The sequence below is a fragment of the Microtus oregoni genome, unplaced genomic scaffold (genome assembly GCF_018167655.1).
Source record: "Microtus oregoni isolate MIOR12 unplaced genomic scaffold, Mior012 000116F_ref0000321, whole genome shotgun sequence".
NCBI lineage: Eukaryota > Metazoa > Chordata > Mammalia > Rodentia > Cricetidae > Microtus > Microtus oregoni.
Window position 1 is genome coordinate 2,227,590 of NW_024544745.1, and position 23,841 is coordinate 2,251,430.

At 41.1% G+C, this 23,841-nt stretch overlaps 1 protein-coding gene across 1 annotated transcript in view; it reads left to right on the forward strand.

Moving 5' to 3' along the window:
• The window catches only part of Chrdl1 (chordin like 1), a 111,953-nt gene extending 100,997 nt beyond the window's left edge, over positions 1-10,956 (forward strand). The window contains exons 10-12 of the mRNA XM_041645762.1: positions 5,046-5,213; positions 7,180-7,269; positions 10,333-10,956. Coding sequence (XP_041501696.1) covers positions 5,046-5,213; positions 7,180-7,269; positions 10,333-10,463 — 389 coding nt within the window. The 3' untranslated portion in view covers positions 10,464-10,956. The remainder of the gene's footprint in view (positions 1-5,045; positions 5,214-7,179; positions 7,270-10,332) is intronic.
• The last annotated feature ends 12,885 nt before the right edge of the window (positions 10,957-23,841 follow it).

Sequence of the window (23,841 nt, forward strand, 5' to 3'; positions counted from 1 at the left end):
ATGACAATTTTTAAGACATGAACTAGATCAAAAAATATATCTCATCTATAATGTTGTCATTGTAACTTTGGTCTGCTTCAGTTTTCATGTATGATCTACAGCAAGCCCCTTCAACTTTTTGAGCCTCTATTTCTTTTTATTCAAAATGATATGGTTACAGTAAGTGACTTCCTACAGCCATCACCACCACCCTCCAAACCCAGTATTTCACTATGAATGAATTAGCCATACCCAGGTACATTAATTCTTCATTTCTTATGCCTTCTGAAAAAAATGTAAACACAAGTGGAAATAAAAACGCATTTTTAAATGGAGACGGATACAACATTTATCCCTTCCATTGAATAGTTGCTCCTGCCTTGCAGGGAAACATGCATTCAGTGTAAGTATAGGAGAATCTTTAAATGAGTCTGTGATTCCTGAAATTGTCTGCACAATGGAATCCCCAGTGCGTTTCCAAAAGTACCTGTGTCCCATATCCAGAGATAATGATTTAATTGATTTGATTATGGCCTGGGCTTAGGACTCATAAGTGCCTCAGACTCCTTTGATATGCAAAAACGTTTGAGAATATTTGATGCATGCTCACAGTGGTTCATAGTATTGTCCTTTAAAATGTGATTGCTTACCAGCAGCACTTAGGAGCTAATTATAAATGCTGACTCCCAGGCCTCCGCCTGCCCTGAGACCAACTCTGCAGTTAAGATTCTCAAGTGATTCTACTGAAGCTTAAGAAGTAATAATTTAAGATAACTATAATGCCCTTCATCTTCCATGGTGAAAGAGACAGGATGTGGATATAAAGGACAAGAGCTACCCAAGAGTAGACATCAAAACACTAAAGTGCAGGAGGAAATACTATTAGGGGTAGGCAGGGAGCATGTTCTAGAAGGATGTAGACATAAGGGCCACCCAAACATGGTGACTTACAGTCCCTTCCAAAGCTGGGGTCTCATTTGATCCACAAATCTTAATGCCAGTTGCAATCTCCCAACACGTGTTTCTTTTTGGCTAAATGTCTAACATTTACACTTTCCCAGTAACACAAGATAATCTTAGGCAAAAATTAATAGTTACCTAAATACTGAAGATCAGGTTTTCTGATTTGATTTGATTTTCAGACAGAATCTCATTTCACACTGTGCTTAGGATTTTCTCACACCGGTGATTTCAAATAAAAGGAGAAAATGGGATACAGAGAGTTTTTTGCCTTTAAAAAGAATTTCCTTCTCAGGTTGGTGGTGTTTTGTGAGCATCCAGATAAGCAACTCCACCTGTGGGCTTACCCTGAGAAAGTAAATGGAGACACATAAAGGTATAGAAGCTAGGCCTTTTTTGGTGCAGCGTTATTTGTAATGGTGAAAAATTGACAACAATCAGACCACTCACTAATAAGGGATGGCTAAATTATGGTATAACTGCACTGTGGAATATTATGTAGCCATTAAAACCATCATAGACCAAGACTGCTGACATTTAAATATTAACTTAAAAGAGCAAGCTGCCAAAATATGTGTGTCGTACTTAATTTCTTGTGTTAAGAGAAAGTTTGTGTGTGCTTAAATATTTGAAAGCCTGGAAGGGACTATGACAGAATGTTTATAGAGAACATCTTTGGATAGCTGACTTACCAAATATTCCCATTTTCTGCTTTCACTTGTGTTTTGTAAATTTTAAGTAGTAAACATGTATTACTTTCATCATTTGAAAACATAATAAAAGTTGTTGTTTTTAAAACCACCCTCCAGAATCCCAATTGTCAATATATTGAAGAATCTGACAGACTGAACCAGTTTCCCCGGAGGAGCTATTTTTACTGTTTTCCATCCTGATCAGATATGCTGAGATAGTATATCCATTGGGCATCATGGAAAGAAACCGTTCCAATCTCATTCTATGTACTTTTCTCTCTCTGAGCCAGACCTGGGTGTGTGCATTTTAAATCACTCTTAGGGGTTATATTGCCCGAGAGTCACTGTCTGCATGACCCAGGGTGTCCTGCTCCATATATTCAGCACCTGCACAGCAGTAAGTGTGTCCTGCAATCAATCTAAAGATGCATGTTAAGTACCTACTTCATGAAAACACTGACACAGAAGAACGAGAGATAAACAAGATGGCCAAAGGCTACTGCCTGGTGCTTGCATTGTAGTGAAGACAAAGTACAGTGAATTAGAATTAAGAATTTAATTTTAGCATATGATGGAGACTGTGACAGCAAAAAGAGCATGATCAAGAGATGGTGAACAGTGTATGAAACACTTTCAAAGCAGTAGCCAGTGAAATGCGATGTTTGAGTAGACTCCTTGATGACTTGAAAGGGTCCACAGATAGGAATGTCAGACCATCAGTGGCCTCTTAAAATAATGGTGCATAGCCTAGAGGAAAATGGACAAAGCAAAGGAAGACAATAGAACAGTAGTATTAATTATTTTGACCAAGCCAAAAGTTTCATCACAACAAATAAGAGCAGACTCCATCAATAATAAACGCAGGCTGAGATAAAGGATGCAGATTCCCCGTTTCTCTGCTCATTGCTCTGCTAGAGGCCAAACTTACTTTACATGTCATCACCCACCAAGGAATTAGCTAAGACACAGATCTACAGATTCCCCAACTCACCTCTCATACCCCGGTACTTCCCTAATACCTGGAATTCCTTACACACTTCTTTTGGATTTGGTCATTAAATACCCCTGTTATGACTTTTAAAAACTTCCTGTGATGAGATAACACATCTTTATCTGTCATCACCACCTCCCACAGTAATGGTGTCTAAGTTTCTTAGTTCTAGAGATCACAGGATAAGTTTCTTATGGGGAGTGGACATGGCCCCAAATGATTTCCCTCATGGCATGGGTCCCCAAAAAGAAATGGGACTAGGTGGGCATGGGAGTGAAGTGCCTTCAGATGGAACATGCAAGATGGTAGTGAGCTGAAGTAATTATGGGCGGCGGCGGGGCTGCGTCCCCAACACCCCAGCCGCCTGCCCGGCTAGCTTATGCCCCGAAATAATTGCATGGACACTGTATTCTTTTAAACACTGCTTGGCCCATTCTCTTCTAGGCTAATTCTCACATATTAATTTAGCCCATTTCTAATCATCTGGGTGTAGCACCCCAAGGTGCGCTTACCGGGAAGATTCTAGCCTATGTCCATCCTGGGTCGGAGCTTCATCCCGGGAGCGGAGCATGGTGTCTCTCTCAGGCGTCTGCTCCTGAGAGGAGAGCTGTCGAGACTCTGAGCTCACTTCCTCTTCCTCCCAGTGTTCTGTTCTGTTTACTCCTCCCACCTATCCTCTAACCAATAAAATGGGCCAGGGCAGTGCCTTTATTAGCCAATGACCTTCCTCCATCAGTGAGCACACCCTTTTAAGGACAATTTTTTTTAGTGTCTTTCAGTTTCAACTAGGGCTGAGTCACTAATGGGGTTTTGTTTGTGGATTTCTTCAGTTGTGTAAGTCCAGATCTTAGGATGACTTAGGAGCTTCTGAATGACTCTTTAGGATGCTGGGAGAACTATGAGCCTATGACAGGTACTTCTAGTGCTATCAACGGTTGGGTTTCATATGTCAGTTACATTCAGAGCCAACATTAGGTTAGTGAGAAACTCAGCTCTCCTTGTAGAGGTGACAATTGAATTTATAGAAGTCCCTGTACGCTTCATGACCTCCTTCTTCTCATGTGAAAACTCTGAGCACACAGCCCTTAATTGCCTAAAATCATAAAAAAAGGCTGGCCTGCCAAGTAATCAGATGTCTAAAATGAAAGGCAAAGGGAGAAAAGAAGCTTGATTCTAGGATAATCCACAAAATGAGTGATCCAACTTGGAACTGTCAAGAGACAATGGTGATTTTGTCCTCACAGAGCCAAATGGTGGGAGGCAGAGGTAGAGAGGAAACATAATCAGGTCCAAAATAGACATACAATAGCAATTTGATTACAATGTTCAATCCAATATGTTTGATTGGACAGCAGTGACTCTCGTCAGTATGAAGCACAGATTCCACAACATTCAGCCCTCTGTGGATTTGTCCATCATGGTTTAGATATTCTTGTAGATAACTTCTGCATAGTCTCAAACTTTTTTTCAGGCTATGTAAAGATTCTCTTCAGTATTTTTTCTTTGAGTTATATACTTTGAATACACACCTCAAGGGGGTGCTGATTATAAAGCTATCAAATGAACAACTCACTCATTTTTTGATACGGGGCCTGGGCAAAGGGAGTGTGGTATGAAATGCCAAGTATCATGGGGCTGGAACCTTTATTCCTGGGAGCTGAAATCCAACGGCCTGCTATACATAGTAAATGATCCACAGACAGTGGATCTAACCAATTTGTGTGTGTGTGTGTGTGTGTGTGTGTGTGTGTGTGTGTGTGTGTGTATCTCCCAACCATTCGTTTGGCATAACATACACATGACTAATCTGACATCTAGATTTTGGCACTGGTGTTGATCCGGTATTATCATTCCTTTTACAAACAAATCAAAGAGCATTCAGAAATGTCAAGCCAATTTGGATGGATCCATTGGGCAAGTATATGCACATAGATGAGTGTCATGAGTGTTTTCTAAGTAGACTGAAATGATGTCAGAAAAGCTAACCAAAGCCTTCTGTCAGCCCATATCCTGGGCCTCTTTTAGCACCATTGAGCTGAACAGAACATGATTCTGCCCTAGTATGGAAAAGTCAGTGTGTCCTTAAGTACCTAAGAGATTTAACCTGACTATACTCATCTTTGTTTTCATCAAAGTTCATTTCTCAGTGGCTGTTGTAGAGAGACTTAGTTCAGTTTGGGGTGTGCCCTACAGAGCCAATGACTCTGTGATCATGTGGACTCGTGAGAGCTTAGATGTGTCTGGGTGCTCTGGTGGCTGCTAGTACGGTACATCTGGAAACTGTCTCTCTAAATCATGTTCCGGTTGATTGTCTGTGTCTGCTTAGTGCCAGCAATTCTGAACAGTGAGATGGCTAAATGCAGAAGTTTACTTCTAGTTTAAAAAAAAAGCATGCCAAAACTCTACTTGCTTCCTGGTTCCAGAAGAACCTCCAAGCCAAAACTTTGACAGCAAAGGTTACTTTTGTGGAGAAGAAACCATGCCTGTTTATGAGTCCGTGTTCATGGAGGATGGAGAGACTACCAGAAAAATAGCACTGGAGACTGAGAGACCACCTCAGGTAGAGGTCCACGTTTGGACCATTCGAAAGGGTGAGCAAAAGAGCATTAAATTTGCATTTGTAAGTCAGACAGAGAAGGGACGACTCACCTTAATTTTGCATCAGCAGGTTCCTGTGCTTGGGTCGAAAGCGATCCCTCTGCTGAGAAACAGCAGGCTGCTAGTACAGAGATGATGTTTGCAAATTTACCACAGTCCATGATAAAGATCAAATATTAACTCTTGAGATCTTGCCTTTTGTTTTGGTTTGGTTTGATTTTTATTTCAAATACCTGAGCCCTACCGCCAGAGTCTAATTTGTTGGTCTGAGCCAGGCATGTGAACCAATCAGCATGTTTCCTTAAATCCTCCAAATGGTTCTAAATCTATGGTCTATGTTGTAAACTAATAAGCTGCAATCTCCCTTCCCAATAGAAAGCTCAAAAAACAGGAAAATCCCTTCCTTCAGTGTGAAGCTATGTCTCTGGAATTATACCATGTACTCTGGATTATGATAAATTTTAAATATCCTACTTTTAAGAAGATTATGGGCTTGAGCCAAGGAGATGACTCACTAGGTAAAGGAGTTTGGTGACAAGCCTGATCATCTCAGTTCAATCCCTGGGACCCATATGGTGGAAGCAGAGAACTGAATCCCACAATCCCAAGTAAATTGTCCTCTAACCCTCAAATATGTACTGTGGTATCCAAGTGCCTATACACACTCAGTAAGTTCTCAGCCAGACAGGGCTACACAGGGAGTTTCTGTCTCAAAATAGCAACAATAATAACCAGTGTTCAAACATGTATATGCTTCAGCATCATGCACAGAGCTGTACTAATGTGCTGCTAGCTAGTCCTACCCCAGAGATGAGCATTCGGTAGGCCTTGACATTATAAGCATTTCATGAATAAGGCATGACCTCGTGATGCTAATGCAAGTAATATTTGGATCACAGTTTCAGACATTCTGCTATAGTTGTTTACTGTATCTTTTCTCACTTCGTTTCCCCAACAACCTTACTTTTACCAAAGAATGCCCCCCCCACAACTAGGAAGTATGCTAGGTTGCAGATATGCTTTTCAACCATGTTTATTTTGGTTTTATATCTAGGCATGTCAGTTATCTGTCTTTAACTCCATACCTCAGACTAGGAACTGGCATGTTGGTTTCTTAAGCAGTGAACCCAGCCACACATCCTTCACCCCTCCCCACTAAAGTACATGGAGGGCTTGCAGTTTGCTAGTATATATCAACAACCTTCTATATGCAATAAAGCTTTTAGCGGGGTTTATGCTTCCTGGACACAGCAAAATCCAGCCTTCATCTCCTTTCTTCCTCGTTGACCTCTGGTTTAAGTGAGTTGGTAACATGTTGCCCCTTAACTGCTTGACAGTATTCAGTTATTTACCTGCCTCTAATAAGAACTGTTTAGGCGAGGTGGAAACTGTGGGCCAATGCATAAAAACCCCAGCCCCCTTGTTTGTTTTGTTTTTAAGAGAAACCTGCAAGAATTCTGACTATTTCCCAAAGGAAACGTTGCATTTCTGTGTGAATTAAGGAATAGGGGTAGCCTCTCTATTTGCACATATAATATGCCTGCAATCAGACTACTGGTTTTCATTGTTTAGCCAGGAGGGCAGCCTAGTGGTTTGGCAAGAATTAGTCTATCAAAATTATGGCCAAAGGCAGAATTTCTAATACTGCCTCTGGCTAGAGAAGCTCCAACCAGTACTTAACGCTTTTCTAAGGAGAGCCCATGGTCAGAAGTACTACCTCCCTTATCTCCAGTCCCTGGAGAAGCTAAAGGGAAGCCAGTGAGCCAAGAATACAAATGGAGACAATTAAAATCTTTGAGCCATCCAAGTTCCTGGTTAAGTACATTTCACAGCCCAGCTCAATACCTCTAAGCCCCAATAATGAGATTATATGTTTATCCTGGGCAGAAAAGGGGGACATGGTTCCACGAAGAGCTAGAAAATGTCTCATCACCTGTCCCACTTTGCGCTTGGCCCTAGGCATTCTCCAGCACTTCCACATTGAGAAGATATCCAAGAGGATGTTTGGGGAGCTCCATCATTTCAAGCTGGTGACTCGGACCACCTTAAGTAAGTGCTCTTCGCTGGAAATAGCCTCTAGCTTTCAAATGTAGTATTGCCACACTTGAAGTTCTTCTGTATTCTCAGTGAACATAAAGGACTCTCAGTTTCAACATTAGGGGATGTGCTCTTTCTCTTTTGGAAGACTAAGGACAAGGAGGATGTCTGAATACAAACTAGAAAAGCCCGGGCATGATGAATACAAGCTGAATACATAGTCCACATACAAGCCATTTCAGGTCAAGGTTTCTTAAATGCCCCTTATGAAACTGATAACCCAAGTCACGAGGCAGTTGAAGGAAGGGTCCCAAGATTTCAGGTCTGGTATAACTGTGAAGTCTTCATATCTGTATGGCTATGCCCTCTGGGGATGAAGAAGAGGACAGGAATATGGACTACATATCAATCCTGCATTATAGCAGAGTGCTCTGACTCTTTTTAAACTACCACTAGGTGCTCATGTTTCTTTAAAAGCATCCAGGCATCTACTCAGACTTGCAACTCTCCTACTTTCCACACTAGATGGAGCTTAGGGACTAGATACTGCAGGGCACCAGGGTGGGGCTGGGTGGGGAGCACTTCTAATGGAATCAAAGGCACCCGAATTCTATCCCCAGAGAATTTCCAATGGGCGAGACAGAATACGAATGGGCCTTCACCGTGAATGAGAAGAGCTGTGAGGAGTTAAATGCCTAAGCGCTCAGGGGAATCTGCAGAGAACAATAAATTGAGAGCCAGGTGGGCTTAGTCGAGGAAGGCTTCGGGGAGGAGGCGCTTTTTAAAAGAAAAGGGTGTGACTGGGCAACAGGTCAAGAAATCAGTTCAGGGCGAGGGTGCAGCCTAAAAGAAGATCCAGGCAGGAGCAAACAAGAAATGTGGGTGGGGGTGAGGAATGATCATCAAGGCCACATAGGGCACAATGAAGATGAAAAGGGTTGCTATGAAGCAGTCGGAAGGCTTAGAAGAAGCCAGTGAAAAAATGCACATGCAAAGCTAGCAACATTGGGAGGTGCTCCACCATACAAGCAGCACTGTAATAGCAGTGTAGCGATCTGGGCTTTCTTATAGTAAGCACTCACCTTGATGAATCCAGACTACAACTAAACCACAACAGCGGAGGTAAGCAAGCAGGTAAATGGTGTATTCACATCTGGCTTTTAGAAAGAGGGCCTTGCTGTGAGGAGTGCGGTGCACCATTACTGGCAGAGCTGGTGAGAATCTGAATTAGGAAGTTCCCACACTATACTGTCTGCAAGACAAAAGAGTTTAGGACACCATGAGAGACATTCCTAAGGCTAAGTCAACAGATAGAAGTGTGTGAGGAGGGGCTTAGTCTAGAGTGACTCCAGGATTAATAACTTTGTATATTGGATGAATAGTAATGCCATTTGTCAATGAAGAGCTCAAGGCTAAGCAGATGCTGATGCAAAAGGATGTCTGCTTGGAACGTACTTTGGTCAGGATGCCTGAGAACCAGCTAGAAATGGTGTTGGTAAGGTATTTTTTATGTCTTTTGAAAGAATAATAGAAAGTAAATGAATTCAGCATAAGAATCTGAATGCAGGTGTTGGGGGATCCCTCCAAGAGAGTCAGGAATAAAGGAGACAGAGACTAGGGTCCAGGGATCAATGGTATGACTTTTGAAATTACTAATTCACCACAGAACACAGTTTAGTTCATCTTGTATCAAGACAGTGTACTAGGCTCTAGAGGACTTCAAAGCTGTGCCCATACTAGCTAGGACTGGGGACAAGTAATGGAATTAGGTATCATGTGCCCCAAACATTGTACGGCTGAAGGAAGTGGGTAGTGTGAAATGATCCAGTGGAGTAGCACAGGGACAATGAAATAAACCCAACCCCTTCACATAATGTGCCTCAATAGCCTGGCACACCATTGGCTTTGGTAAACGTTATCTTCCCCCACCTTTTTTCTACCTTCATACTGAGGCATAAAGAATAGAGGAAAATGAGGAATTTAAGGCAGAAAGAAGCAGAGAGATCAGGTCTAAATGGGAGGGCAGTATGTAGGGAAACCAAAAAGGTTCAAAGGAGGTTTAGTGTGAAAAGGAGTTTCCTGACCTTGTGCCCAGAGCTCCCCAGACTTCACTGTCATGAACATAGGAATAAAGAGAAATGTGAGGGGCTATTGGGAGTCAATAGGCAATGGAAGTGATTCAGTCCAGTTAAGAGTGGAAAGGGCTGTGAACCAGTGTGAGAATGGAGCACTATAAAGAGCCATAGGATGGCATTTCAGGGTGCCATTGATGCATAAGGACAGCATGCGGAAAAATTAATGTGAGCAGTTGTAGACAAAGGAAACAAGGAATAGAACAAATAATGATAAGCAATCAAGTATCCCAAATTTGATTACATGGGGCGCTAAGAGAGCAAGCTGTGGTCCAGTGATGCGGTATATACTGCTGTCGATGGGTATTTTTTAAATTGGTGCCAAGTGAGCCGCAAGAAGAGCAAGCAAGCAGACTGTGGAATATTTTGCAAATGCTGAATACAGTATAAAAATTCTAAACCCTCGTGATGGAGTTCAGTGGTTGAGAGTGCATATTACTGGTTCAGTGCTTGAGAATGCATACCACTCTTCCAGAAGATTCGAGTTCAGTTCCCAGTACCCACATCAGGGTAGTTCACAACTTCTTGGAACTTCAGCTCCAGGAGGACCTGATACTGCCGACCTCTGTGGGTACCTGCACTCATGTGTATATATTTCCCCAAACACATCATTTAAAATCAAATAATTCCTTTAATGGAAGTTTTCTAAACTTCTAAGCACGTAAGATTTACTTGTGGGAGAACAATTGTGTCTCATTTGGAGGATCTTTCAAATGTGATGTATTGAAGTAAAAACTCCGTGTTGTGTTTTCTGTCTCCACCTTCAGAAAAGTATTTATGTGTTTGAGTGGGTGCTTCTGTGCTGAAGCCACCTTCCATTCATATTTTAAATACCCTCAGGGGTCTACAAGGATGTGGAAAAGAATGAAGCATATTGGTTGTATTCCTAATTACTTCAGCTCTGATCTTACACACTCCTGACCATTCTGTGTTTTCCTTTTAGACCAGTGGAAGATCTTCACTGAAGGAGAAGCTCGGCTCAGCCAGATGTGTTCAAGTCGGGTGTGCAGAACAGAACTGGAAGATTTGGTCCAGGTTTTGTACCTGGAGAGACCTGAAAAGGGCCACTGTTAGACAAAACAGTCAGGATTGGATAGTATCAATTAAGGAAACCCAAGCTGCAGCTGGACTGCTGGCTTCCTTTGCTTAAGTCAACAGGGCTCTAAAACCCCAAAGTCAGACGCAGTCAAATTATCCACGCCAGCCACAACATACCTTGTTCCTCTATGTGCAGTGGTGTGCCAGCCCTCAAACATCTCCTCTAAAGAGAATAGAGGAGTCTTTAATGGTTTCTGGAGGGAGAAGGGATAGAGCATTCTGGTGCAGCTTTAGTTTCTCTGAGAATCACTTTTATTTGAAGGTTAAAAGAAAACACTTTTAGGGATTCTGTGTAGAAAGTTAGTCACGTGAAAGGAAGAGAAGAAAATTGCTCTGTATAAGTTGGGTCACATAGAGCAATCATTTGTATGAAATGCCTTTCGAATGCTCACGTGTCTTCCATTCTTTAAATAAACGAACTTATTCAGTGGGTGGAACTACAGGTCAGTCAGTTGTAGAGCACACACCTAACACATGGAGCCTTGGGCTCTACTTTCAATACTGAAAAAAATCATCCTCATATCTCATATACGCACGTACGAAAAGACACCCAGACTGGACATGAAGCTGCCCTTGTTTCTGGCTCCTAAATACTGTTGGGGCTGTTGGCACCCAGGAAAACAGATTCAAAATGTATGTAGAAGACTGCCCTCAAGACTTTAAGGGTGAAGAATGCCAGTTAAGGGTCTTGTTCACTTTGAAGTGCCAAATTCACTATATCGGATAATACCACTTCTCTTTCTTGACCTGAACCTCCCTTGGGAAGGTAGAACTTGGTGAAACTGTCAGAAACTAAGTTCATACCAAACATTGCATAACTGTAGAAGATTCATAGCTGTAGAAGAATACACCTGATAAAAACAAAGTAGTCCATCTTTTTTTGTTGTTTTCACAGCTATAATACTCAACTAGCGTATAAACTAATGCTCGCTAATTTTCTTGTGGCCATAGTCACCCAGCCAGACACTTTACTTTGAATTATTCTAAAAGCTGTTTTTAAGGGCTCTCTGATTTCTCTGACTACAGGAGTTGAAATTTGACTTTATCAAGAGACTCAGTCCTTGTGAACTTCTGAACATTGGTTCTTCTGTCAACTGAGAATTCTGACACAGACCTTTCTCCTAAACCTTCCTACTAGCCTTGTCTTATCCACAAGCATAGGTTGTATCTGGGATTTTTGACAAGGCTGCTCCTGAAATGTTTATTTGCAGCCGAATGCCATAGCATAAATTATGCTTTCTGAGGCTTGGCTTTAGAAACCCTCTTTGTGGAGAAACTATAAATAATTCCTAACAAGGAGCATAGGGCTGACTTCTGGATCTGTCCTCTTGCAGGAGCATGAATGAGCTCAAATGAGTACTAAGCAATACGAGGGCCTAGAAACCCTGCATTTCCCACACTAGGCAAGAGAACATGATAAGAAAAAATGTGCAAATGGTCTGGTCTTTATGGGAACCTGGCAGAGAAGGGGCAGTTTTCACACACAAAAAAAGACACCAGGCTTTGGGGCCAGGGCTTCATGAGACAAATTTCTTGCCAGCTGGTCATACACATTCTCCTCATAAGTGGGACATAAGCTTCCTGGGCTACAAAGCCGCAGAACGTCATTGAAAATGTGATGGGAGAAGTATCAATCCACAGCTGCCTCCCTCTCGGGAGGAGGGGAGGGGGAACCATATTTCCAGAGTGTGGAGATCTGTAACCAGATCCTGAAGGAAAGGGGTGATTCCCCCTGCTCGATGATTCACCCCAAAGCCTTCCCACCCAGGTGTTCTCTGAAATCTTAGCCTCAAGGGAACACCTAAAGAGCTCCCCTAGATAGACTCCTGCCTCCAGGTGCAGCGACACACCTTTCTAAAGTGCTGTGGGAAGCAGGAACTGGGGATTTCGATGTAGAAACCCTCCAGGTTTTGATGTTGGGTAGAGTGTAGGGTATGCGGAGAGAGATCAAACTGCCTGTAGTGAGTAGGGAAGAATGGATATGGTTCTTTTTTTGGTATTTATTTGTATCATAAACACTTGGGACAGCAAAGACCAGAGGCACCATTTTGCAGTTTTTATCCATTTTCTAGTTAGCCCATGTAAACAAGTCTGAGTAACGTAACAGTGTTACCCTTTCGCTTTTCTCACAGGACATGTACCCAGGTATGGTACTTATTTATGGAGTCACTGTGTTTCTGGATTTTTAAATTAATAAAATTTTAATTTAAAAAGGTTATGACAGGAAAATCATATAATTGACACTCCAGTCAAGACTGTCATTTGACTGGGTAAAAGATGATGGGTGGGGCCTAGTGTTTTCACAGTCAGCTTGGCATTCTTGTTATACTACTCTCAAGTAGCTAGCAGTGTCAACTTAGCAGTAAGGCTGCCTAGATTCTTAAGCTAGCTCTATGATTTCTATATTTGTCAGTATTCTCAATTAGAAAATGGGATGATAATGATACCATTGTCCTTTGCCTGAAATCTTGCAGTAAGGTTTAATGTAATCAGTACATATAAAATAATTAGTCTAGTGTCTACTGAATATGCATTGATGACCATTGATATTCAAGGTGGGAAAGGCACTTAGAGCAACCATTGATGTTTTACTTCCTCTTGGACCACTTACTTAGGTTTCAAGAGGACTTCAATTTTGACCTGCTGTTCACAACACTTTTATGCAAAGCTTGTTTTAGTTATCAGTGTAAGGATTTTGTTATGTGTTGACCCAGAATAAATTCCCTCAAATCCTCAATGCTAGCGAAATACAGGGCATTCAGAAGTCAGGATATGAGAGGATTTTAAGAGAGAAATGCAAATTGTCAGTCACTGCTGAGATGTTCAGTGACATGGCAGAAACTCTGTAATGATGGTGATAACATGGAAGAAGAGAAGAGTTGAAGTTACTGGAGCAAGGGATTGTCAGAGGTAAGTGGAAGGGCGCTGTGAGGAAGTAGGGCTAGAAGCTCAAGAGAACTCACTGGAGAAACTTTCTAGTGGGGTGAAAAAAAAAACAGTGAAGATAGCATCTGCAGAAAGAAATGGGGTCAAAGCCATTTCATCTTGCATAGGGGAGCTATTTGTCCATACCATAGCACAGAGGGCAGAGAGACTGTAGGAAGGACAAGATTAAAGATGGGTAATAAGGGAGTTAGTCTGTTTCATGCAGGGCAGTGAAGTCATATCCCAGGTTGCTCTCAGGACTCACAATTCTTGACCCACAACCTCGGTGAATTCAGCTTTGGATGCAGACCATTTTTACACCATTTTTAGCAAGATCTACCTAGTTCCATCAGATCTCTATTATCTCACATCCCTTCCACTCAGCTTCCTTTCTTCTAGAATGACACTGTGAATCAAAATATCAGTCTACCTGCATTGAGGAAAATGCAAATAAGTCAAACTAGACTTCTGTGGCTCCATTTTGCATTATCCCCTTTCTATAATGACTCACACCCAAATATCTACCAGCCCTTCAAGTTTGTGGTTCTATATGTAGGCAATGTTTGTAGACTTTTTCTGTCAATTCCTCTTGAAGGACTTTTACTTCTTTTATTCCTTCCACCATGACTCCCAGAAAGCAGTAAGGGCTACCTCGTATGGGCTTACGGAGAAGACCTGCCTCCTCCCACACATTTTCTGCCTCGTTATACCTTTCCTGCTTTTACTTCTTTTTAAAAGGACTTTTTTATATTTGTTTTATGCACATGAGTATTTGCCCTGTATGTATGTCTGCATGCCATGTACATGCCTGATGCCTGCGGAATTCAGAAAAAGTGTCGGATATCCTGGGTCTGGAGTTGCAGATGATTGTGGGCCTCCATGTGGATGTTGGGAAACAAACCCAGGTCCACTAGAAGAGCTAAGTCATCTTTCCTGCACTTTGCTTTGACGCTCAAAGAAGCTCAGAATATGCTTCTCAAAACTCTGCCATTTTATCACAAGGATTATTTTTGAGCTAATAACAATTAAGAATCAATAGCTACAGAAATTTTTTTCTATTCTACTTATAATTGCCTGAAAATTGGACATAGATTTTCCTTTGAGGAAGGTAACCTCTCCTCCATTTCAAGGACAGAGAGTGAGTCATCCCTTAGGGTAGGAAATCAACACCAAGATCAAACGAAAATTCATGCTAAAGTAGTCTGCAGCATCCATTCCTTTCTCCCTCCCTCATTCATTTCCTAATCTCTCTCCCCCCAGAATTTATCATCCATTTAAGTTCAAGCTCTCCTTCCTATATTAAGATAATAATTAAGCCCCCCGAATCTAACCATATTTTAGAGTTTCATTTTATTTCTGTGAACTTCTGTGTATATACATATTAATAAAATTTGTGTGCCCTTTCTAGTGTTATTGCATTTTATTGATTTAATTCATAGGTTCACAGTCATGGGAGCTAAAAAGGCAAAGAAATAGTGTTTCTTCTCCAACATTTCTCTATGATAGCATTGCTAGAAAAAAAATGTCCATCATCTCTCTGTCACAAATGTCTTCACAATCATCACTGCTTTCGGCTCTGTATTGCTGGTGGGACTTCTGTGTGCACACAGTTAGCACCACCATGATAGTACTCAGAATTCACTGTCTTCCTCAGCTGCATTTTTCCCTTGAATATAGAGAGAGAACTCCCCCTTCCTTTGTACCTGTGATGCTACTTTGTCACCTTACATTGAAGCAAACAAATTATTCATAAGTGTTTGTTACTGTGTGCACCAACATGGATCTTCTTGTGCCTTAGAGTGTCATAGAGGTCTTCATGGGAAAAGGTGTTTTATGTTCTATTTTTCAAACCAGTTTTCAGACCTCAATTGTAAATGTGCAGAGTCTGTACTGAGTGAAAGTCTCTGTGCTTCAATCCCCTACACATCACATGTACTGTTTTTACCTCCCTGTAAAACCCTCTTTCAAACTGACTTCAAGAATCTACCCTACAACCTACCAAATGTAGGCAGACATTTTTGAGACTTCCAAATAGGAGAGGAGCTCCTAGAATTAGGGAATGAGTCACAGCACATAGTTTCCCAACATTCCATATGCATTTTTAATTTATCTTTGTATATGCTCTTTCCATTACTAGAATGTTCTTCCATCTCCTTTGCATGGCATGAGACTATACTTATTCTTTTTTATTTTTTATTACTTCATAAATAATACCATTCAAAGATTTGGTAAGCTCCCATTAGCTCAGGCACACTGTCTCAGTGGGTGAACCAACCACTGGAGCCCAGTATATTCATCTCCATTCTGTGGAACAATGATTGCTTCTCTAATAGTTTCCCACTATTTTCCCATTCTCCCTAAAAACTGTATCCTACGAGATGCTATTCTATGTTACTAGAACTTAGCATATTTTTAGTGTTTCTATTCTTTAACCTATAATGCCAATCTCTAGTGCCTCTGTTTAATGAATCTATCTTTCAAGACTCCCAGTACTCATCTTGAGACGTTGTCACAGGCACAGTTAGTACTCCCTCCTCTATGTACACAGGAAATAACAACCAACATACATACCCTGGAAGAGCCACTATAGTAATCAGTCGACATTCATGCTTGTTCATTTAACGCTCCCATAGCTCTTGGAGGTACCATTGTTGACCCAATTTTAGAGGTGAGAAGAACATTGGGAGAATTTCCCTTTTATATTCCATTAAAACCATATGCCACATCATAGCATTTTTTATTGATTTTTATTGAGGTCTACATTTTTCTCTGCTCCCATCCCTGCCTCTCCCCTCCCCTTTAAACCCTCCCCCACGGTCCCTATGCTCCCAATTTACTCAGGAGTTCTTGTCTTTTTCTATTTCCCATGTAGTTTAGATCTATGTAAGTCTCTCTTAGTGTGCTAATTATTGTCTAGGTTCTCTGGGATTGTGGTTTGTAGGCTGGTTTTCTTTGCTTTATGTTTAAAAACCACCTATGAGTGAATACATGTGATAATTGTCTTTCTGTGTCTGGGTTACATCACTCAAAATAATGTCTTCTAGCTCCATCCTTTTTCCTGCAAAATTCAAGATGTCATTATTTTTTTCTGCTGTGTAAATGTACCACTTTTTCCTTATCCATTCTTCGATCAAGGGGCATTTAGGTTGCTTCCAGGTTCTGGCTATGACAAACAATGCTGCTATTAGCACAATTGAGCACATGTCCTTGTGCCACGATTGAGCATCCTTTGTATATATACCCAAAAGTGGTATTGCTGGGTCCTGAGGAAGGTTGTTTCCTAATTTTCTGAGAAATCGCCACACTGACATCCAAAGGGGCTGTACCAGCTTGCATTCCCACCAGCAATACAGAAGTGTTCCCTTTTCCCCACAACCTCTCCAACATAAGTTGTCATCAGTGTTTTTGATCTTGGCCATTCTTACAGGTGTAAGATGAAACCTCAGAGTTGTTTTGATTTGCATTTCTCTGATGACTAAGGATGTTGAACATTTCCTTAAGTGTCTTTCAGCCATTTTGGACTCCTCTGTTGAGAGTTCTCTGTTTAGGTCTGTACTCCATTTTTTTATTGGATTATTTGTTCTTTTGATGACCAATTTCTTGAGTTCTTTGTATATTTTAGAAATCAGACCTCAGTCTGATGTGGAGTTGGTGAAGATCTTTTCTCATTCTGTAAGCTGTCTTTTTCTCTTGTTGACCTTTCCTTTGCTTTACAGAAGCCTTTCAGTTTCAGGAGGTTCCATTATTGTTTCTTTCACTGTCTGTGCTTCCAGGGTTATATTTAGGAAGTGGTCCATGCATTCAAGTGTACTTCCCACTTTCTCTTCCATAAGGTTCAGTGTGGCAGGCTTTATGTTGAGATCTTTGATTCATTTGGACTTGAGTTTTGTGCATGGTGATAGATATGGGTCTATTTTCATTCTTCTGTATGTTGATATCCAGTTATGCCAGCACCATTTGTTAGATATGCTTTTTTCTTTCACATATTTAAACATAGTCTAAAAAGTGGAATTATAAATGTTAAAAATATAAAACGCCTCTAGAGTAAAGGCATCGTGCTTGTATTCTAAAGAGTTATTACAAAAAAAAAGCCAATAGTTAGGAAAGGTGTAAAGCTAAATAAAGATCTTCAACTGTCTCAGTCAGGGCGATTTCCGCACCTCCAAGCTCTCGTCATAGTGAGTGCCATACAAGTGAACCACATTTTAGAACATTTTGTTTTCTCATTTACTCCTTGGCAATTTCATACCTGTACACAATGTATCTTGGTCATATGCACCCCAAACCCTCCCTCCCATTCCAGTCTGACAGACTTAGACATGGTCCCTTCCCATTTTGTATCCTCTTTCCCCCATTTACGCCATAACCCACTGAGTCCAATCAGTGCCGGCTATTAGAATGACTGATCTTTTTGTCTTGATTGTGTGCCAGTCTATTGCAGATAACCATTGCTGTAGTAAATTTGAGATTTAAATAGCCATGTTATGGCCAGAAGAAAGCCTGTCCCAGCACTCCTCCACCATCATCTTCATCCTTCATTCTTTCTACCCCTCCATTCACAGTGTTCCTTCAACTTTGTGGCCATTGGTGCAGATATTTGATTTATTGCTGTGTTCTCAACAGTCATTTATTTTAAACACTTTGACAAGTTCATTTTTTAATCTTTAATACCATAGTTTGAGAGTGTATTTTCTATGTTTGGATTGATTTAGATACAGAAGTGTTCACCATCACAATCCAGTTGCCTAGAGTATTCAGCATAGTAGAATGTCATACAGTCTAGGAGCATATGTAGTTTAGACTTGAAATAAGTTACACTATATAAGCTTATGCCAGCATGCTCCATGTTTGTACAACCATGGAATCACCTAACTACAAATTTCTCAGAATATACTCAAATCATTCAGCAACACATGACAGTGTATGTAAAAATGTGAAGTATTTGCTTAGCCACAGCCTTCCTAATTAGATTGAGGAACTCTGAGAAGATGGGGACCCAATGCCCATCATTTCCAGACATTCAGCAAATAGTTGCCAAGTAGAGTCCATCTGATGAAATTCTTTCTACATTTGGAAAAAATAGCTCCTCAGGGAATTTATAAAAATGAAGTCCTCCATCATATTTACCCTGTAGCCAACTCTATGAAAAGCCAATAAAGTGTGGGTTAATAAATACAAATGTCAAAGAACTGGTTAGCTTTGAAAAATAACTTGTTCTAAGGTCCCAGGCAAAACAACTGATAAATATGGGACTTACATGTAGATTTTTTGAGTTCTGAATCAGGCATTTCAGTGTTTTGTTCTAAGCCTCAGTACCTTTTTCAGTGGGACAGGTCACATCCTGCTTCTTCGGTGTCTGGACAGGACTGCAGGAAGAGCTTCCTTCTTCCTAGAATACTCCTGTTCTCATTGACCTGCCTCTATTTCCTATAGGGTTGTCCCACCTATACTTCCTGCCTGGCTACTGGCCAATCAGTGTTTATTTAAAACATAATTGGCAGAATACAGAATTATCCCACACCATTTCCCCTTCTTTTTTTTAAACAAAGGAAAATATCCATAGTCCAATTTTGGGAATGTGGGCATAGTATTCCAGGCTACTTCCTACTGGTTGAGGGCACTGATAATCTTATGGGGACCTAAAGAAATTTAGAATCATGATCAAGTCCTGACTGGAGTATCCTGTGAGCCTTGATCATCTCAGGCATCAACTTGGATCCGTTCTGGATGTAGAACTCTGACCTCTGGGCCATCTGTTTCTACCAGAGATTTCTCAGGTGGTCTTCCTTGATCAAACCTGATATTTCTTAACTCAGAATAAATCCACAACCACCTGCTCTACACCATGATGTCCAGAAATGCCCACAACACTGGGGCCAACCATCCATGATCTGAAAACATGTGCCCAATGTTCCTTTGCTTTTAGACTTGTAGCAACAAAAGGGATTTTTTATTGATCGGCTATGTGAGTCAGACACCAGGACTCCAATGGTGAACATACAGAAGTGGTAGTCTGATGGAGAAAGGTCATTGCCTAATAAAGAAACTGCCTTGGCCCATTTTATAGGCCAGCCTTTAGGTGGGTGGAGTAAACAGACCAGAATGCTGGGAGGAAGAGGAAGTGAGCTCAGACTTGATAGGTCTCCTCTCTGGGGCAGATGCGATGAAGCTCTGACCCAGGATGGACGTAGGCTAGAATCTTCCCGGTAAGCACACCTCGGTGCTACACACATTAATAGAAATGGGCCAGGCAGTGTTTAAATGAATACAGTTTGTGTATTGTTATTTCGGGGCATAAGCTAGCCAGGCGGCTGGGAGCAGGGTGGCAGGAATGCAGCCCGCAGATCATACTACAATAGTCTTCCTACCACAGAAAACAAGACACTGAAGAAGCAATTGCAATGTGAAAGGAAATGCAAAAGAATAAGTCTAGGACCTTATGACAATGGAAGATAATAGAGATTTATATTTATCGTGGAGGAGCATGACTTTTTTTTCCAAAGGAAATGGCATTAAAGGTGAGCCTTAAAGTTTGGAAGTTGGAGTTTCACATTTTATTTTGTTTGACAAGACTGCTCCTTTAAAAGGGTTGGGTAGCTATTGAACTAAAACACTGATTCTTCAAATGACTCCTGTTACAATGCAGGTGCCACTAGTATGGAAACCCCCATTCACACTATCAACAATCCCTAGAGAGAAATTACACCAAGGAAAATAAAGAGCAAAGGCCTAAGGAGATAGAAACAGCACAGGGAAGTTTTGATGGGGTGGGGGCATAGCTTTCTGTAAGTTTTAAATGAGAATGATTGCCATGGACTCATGTGTGGGAAGGGTGAGAAGGTGTGGCCTTGTTGGAGGAGGTACATCATTGGGGACAAGCTTTGGGGTTCCAAAAGACTCAAGCCATTTTAAGATAGTCCTATTTCTTGCTTGGGATTTGAGATGTAAGTCTCAGTCATTGTTTCTGTGCTTCTGCTCCACTGTCACAATTCTAACTCTCTGGTAAGCCCAATTGAATGCTTTTCTATAAGTTGCCTTAGTCATGGCATCTTATCACAACAATAGAAAAGTAATTAAGATACTTGCCATCCCTATGAAAAATATCTGAGAGAAGAAATCTTTAAGGGGTGATGTTTTATATCGGCTCTTGGTTTCAGAGGTCTCATTCTTGCTTGCTTGGCCTTGTTGCTTTTATGTCTGAGTGCAAGGCATTACATCACTGTGGAAGGACATAGTGTGGCAAACTTTCCACTTCATAGAAGTCCCTCCTCCAAACTCACTAATATATCACTCCATTATTGGATCGATCTGTCCATGAACTCAGAGCCTTCATGATCTGCTCACCTCAGAAAGACCAAATCTCTGAACACTGCCACATTGCAGGAATCAAGCCTGTACAGAAACATTTGTTGGAAAAACATACATGGGAAAAAATTTGAACTGTTATATAAATGTTAGGCTTAAAGATAACAAATCTTAAAGAGAGAATCCTTTGGCTATCAGTTGGTGGCAATGGTGTACCAGAGTGAGAAGCATTTTGTCATTGTTTTATCTAAAATTGTTGGTAATGATAAAAAGTCTAATTGATTTAGGCTGGTTTCTATATGGTTTTGGAATTTTTTTAATTAATTAATTTATTTATTTATTAAAGATTTCTGCCTCCTCCCCGCCACCGCCTCCCATTTCCCTCCCGCTCCCCCAATCACCTCTCCCTCCCTCGTCAGCCCGAAGAGCAATCAGGGTTCCCTGCCCTGTGCGAAGTCCAAGGACCACCCACCTCCATCCAGGTCTAGTAAGGTGAGCATCCAAACTGCCTAGGCTCCCACAAAGCCAGTACGTGCAGTAGGATCAAAAACCCATTGCCATTGTTCTTGAGTTCTCAGTAGTCCTCATTGTCCGCTATGTTCAGCAAGTCCGGTTTTATCCCATGCTTTTTCAGACCCAGGCCAGCTGGCCTTTGTGAGTTCCCGATAGAACATCCCCATTGTCTCAGTGTGTGGGTGCACCCCTCGCAGTCCTGAGTTCCTTGCTCATGCTCTCTCTCCTTCTGCTCCTGATTTGGACCTTGGGATTTCTGTCCGGTGCTCCAATGTGGGTCTCTGTCTCTGTCTCCTTTCATTGCCTGATGAAGGTTAATATCCAGGAGGATGCCTATATGTTTTTCTTTGGGTTCACCTTCTTATTTAGCTTCTCTAGGATCACGAATTACCAAATATAAGTGAGTACATCCTATGTCCCTCTTTTTGGGTCTGGCTTACCTCACTCAGGATAGTGTTTTCTATTTCCATCCATTTGCATGCAAAGTTCAAGAAGTCATTGTTTTTTACTGCTGAGTAGTACTCTGATGCACTTATTTATTGGCTGCACCTAGTTGGAGCCCTTCCTCCCCCACCCCCATATGCCACTAGGTGGCAGTCAGACAGAGGTTGGAGAAAAAGAAAGTTTTTAACCTGTTTTTCAGGAACCTTTTCTCTCCAATTCTAACAAAATCAACTGTCTGGAGTACCTCTTTTGAAATGACCTCTTAGGATATGGCCTCTTACAGTTCGGAGGAAAGTAGCCACTTATGGTCTTGAGGTCATACCGGGCTGAAGGAAGAATCAAGGCCATCAGCTGGTTGTCAAGCAACTGAAAGCTCGCTTGTACAAGGACTGGCTGATTATTTCCTCAAATGTCACTTTGCTGTAGCTAGTGATGACCCAGTCTGAGTATGATTGGTCTCCCAAATCTGAAACAAAGGCATAATCACATGAGGTGGGATCAGAAAGTAAAAGATATTAACCCTATGCCTCAGTCAGGGGTATGTCTGAAGCAAGATTTACAGGCTTTAGAGGGCTCTGATACAATGTAATACAGAAGGAGAAGAGATTTCAGTGAAAAGCAACAAAGTCGCTGTGCACTTGAAGTAAGAACTACTGTCTATGGGGTGCCCTGAAGTTTCAGAAACTAAGTAAAAGTTCTGAGAATATTGAGACTTTTTGGCAACTTTGGAAAAGGCACCCCTCCAGGAAAATGCAGACAATGTGGATTGATTGGATTGCTTTGGATCAAAAATGGGACTCTTGGTGGATAAGATAAGGAGGGTATGTAAGCGAGTATAAGAGTGGGAGCTTCTCTGAAAGAATAGAAGGGGAACTTAAGAAGGGAAACCCTCAAAATGAAATCATGCCAGTCTGCTAAAGGTTTTCGCAGACATTTCTTTCTCTTTATTGTCTCAACACATTCGGCATGCTTTTGTCCTGACTCTCTGATAGTCCCTCCTCGTGCCCTTTAGCCCCCATCCCTGTATTTCAGTGCCCTTTTGCTTCCCTTTGAGAATTTTCTGACACTGGTGAAAGCTAGAAAACACTTGTGGTTTGACTTGAATAAACACATTCTATGTACATATCGAGGTGTTATATATTTGAGGTGGAATCAATCAAACAATAATCCATACATGGAAGTTCAAATATCATAAATGCAAAATAATCAGTGTCTCCATGATTGTATAGTACTGCAAACAAGTACTTTAACATCCACAGTAGACGACGTGAGGACACTTCGGATCCCACTGATTTTAGAATGGAATTAATGCCTTACCCTGAATAAACTTAGTTCACTCAACCAAATATGTTAATGACTCCTTATAAGCTGATGATTTACAAAATGAGAAGTTCATATCCTGGATTTTTTTAATTTAATGTCTTCTATTCACATGTTTTCTTATAGAAATCAAAATTTCCTCTGATTATCTCCCAACAGTAACTGTACTTCTAGTCTCTGTTTAGAAGGTTTATGATTTATTTGTCATAGCAGCACCCATGTATTCTTGAGAAATTTTAGTAACTATATATGTGGAATATGTTTATTCAAAGTCAAAGCACCACTTTATTCAGAGGCAGATTTTCAGATTGTTTATGGTAACTCTCTGATTTACCCATTGAGCTGTGGCTCTGCATTAAGAACCATTATCAAGAAATGATTGAAACAATGAGTTTCATCTCTTTGAGAGTTTTGTGCTAAAGATACTTCTTTGAGAGCAAGGTCATCTAGAGCCCCTGGCATGTACCTCATAGATGCATTTTTTTGTAGGAGGTCTGGGTAGAGCTAGTAGGAGCTAAGAAAAGAAAAATGGAGAGATACACATGTTTTGGGAATCCTCCCAAAATGCTTATGTGTGCCACTCAGAAATAGTGTAGGATACTTATGAAGCAATCAGTGTGTGACTTTTGTTAGCAGCCATTGCCAAGCAATAGGATACTCATCAAAGTTTCTCACCTGTAACAAATGGTAAAACCTACGTAATTATACATTTTATGGGGTGAATTTTATGGCGCATGAATTTTAACACAATAAAATTGCTTTGAAAGAATGTCATCAGTTGCATCAAGTTCAATACAGTTGTCATGTTAGGTTCCCAGTATCCGGAACCTGTAACTTCAGACTTTTC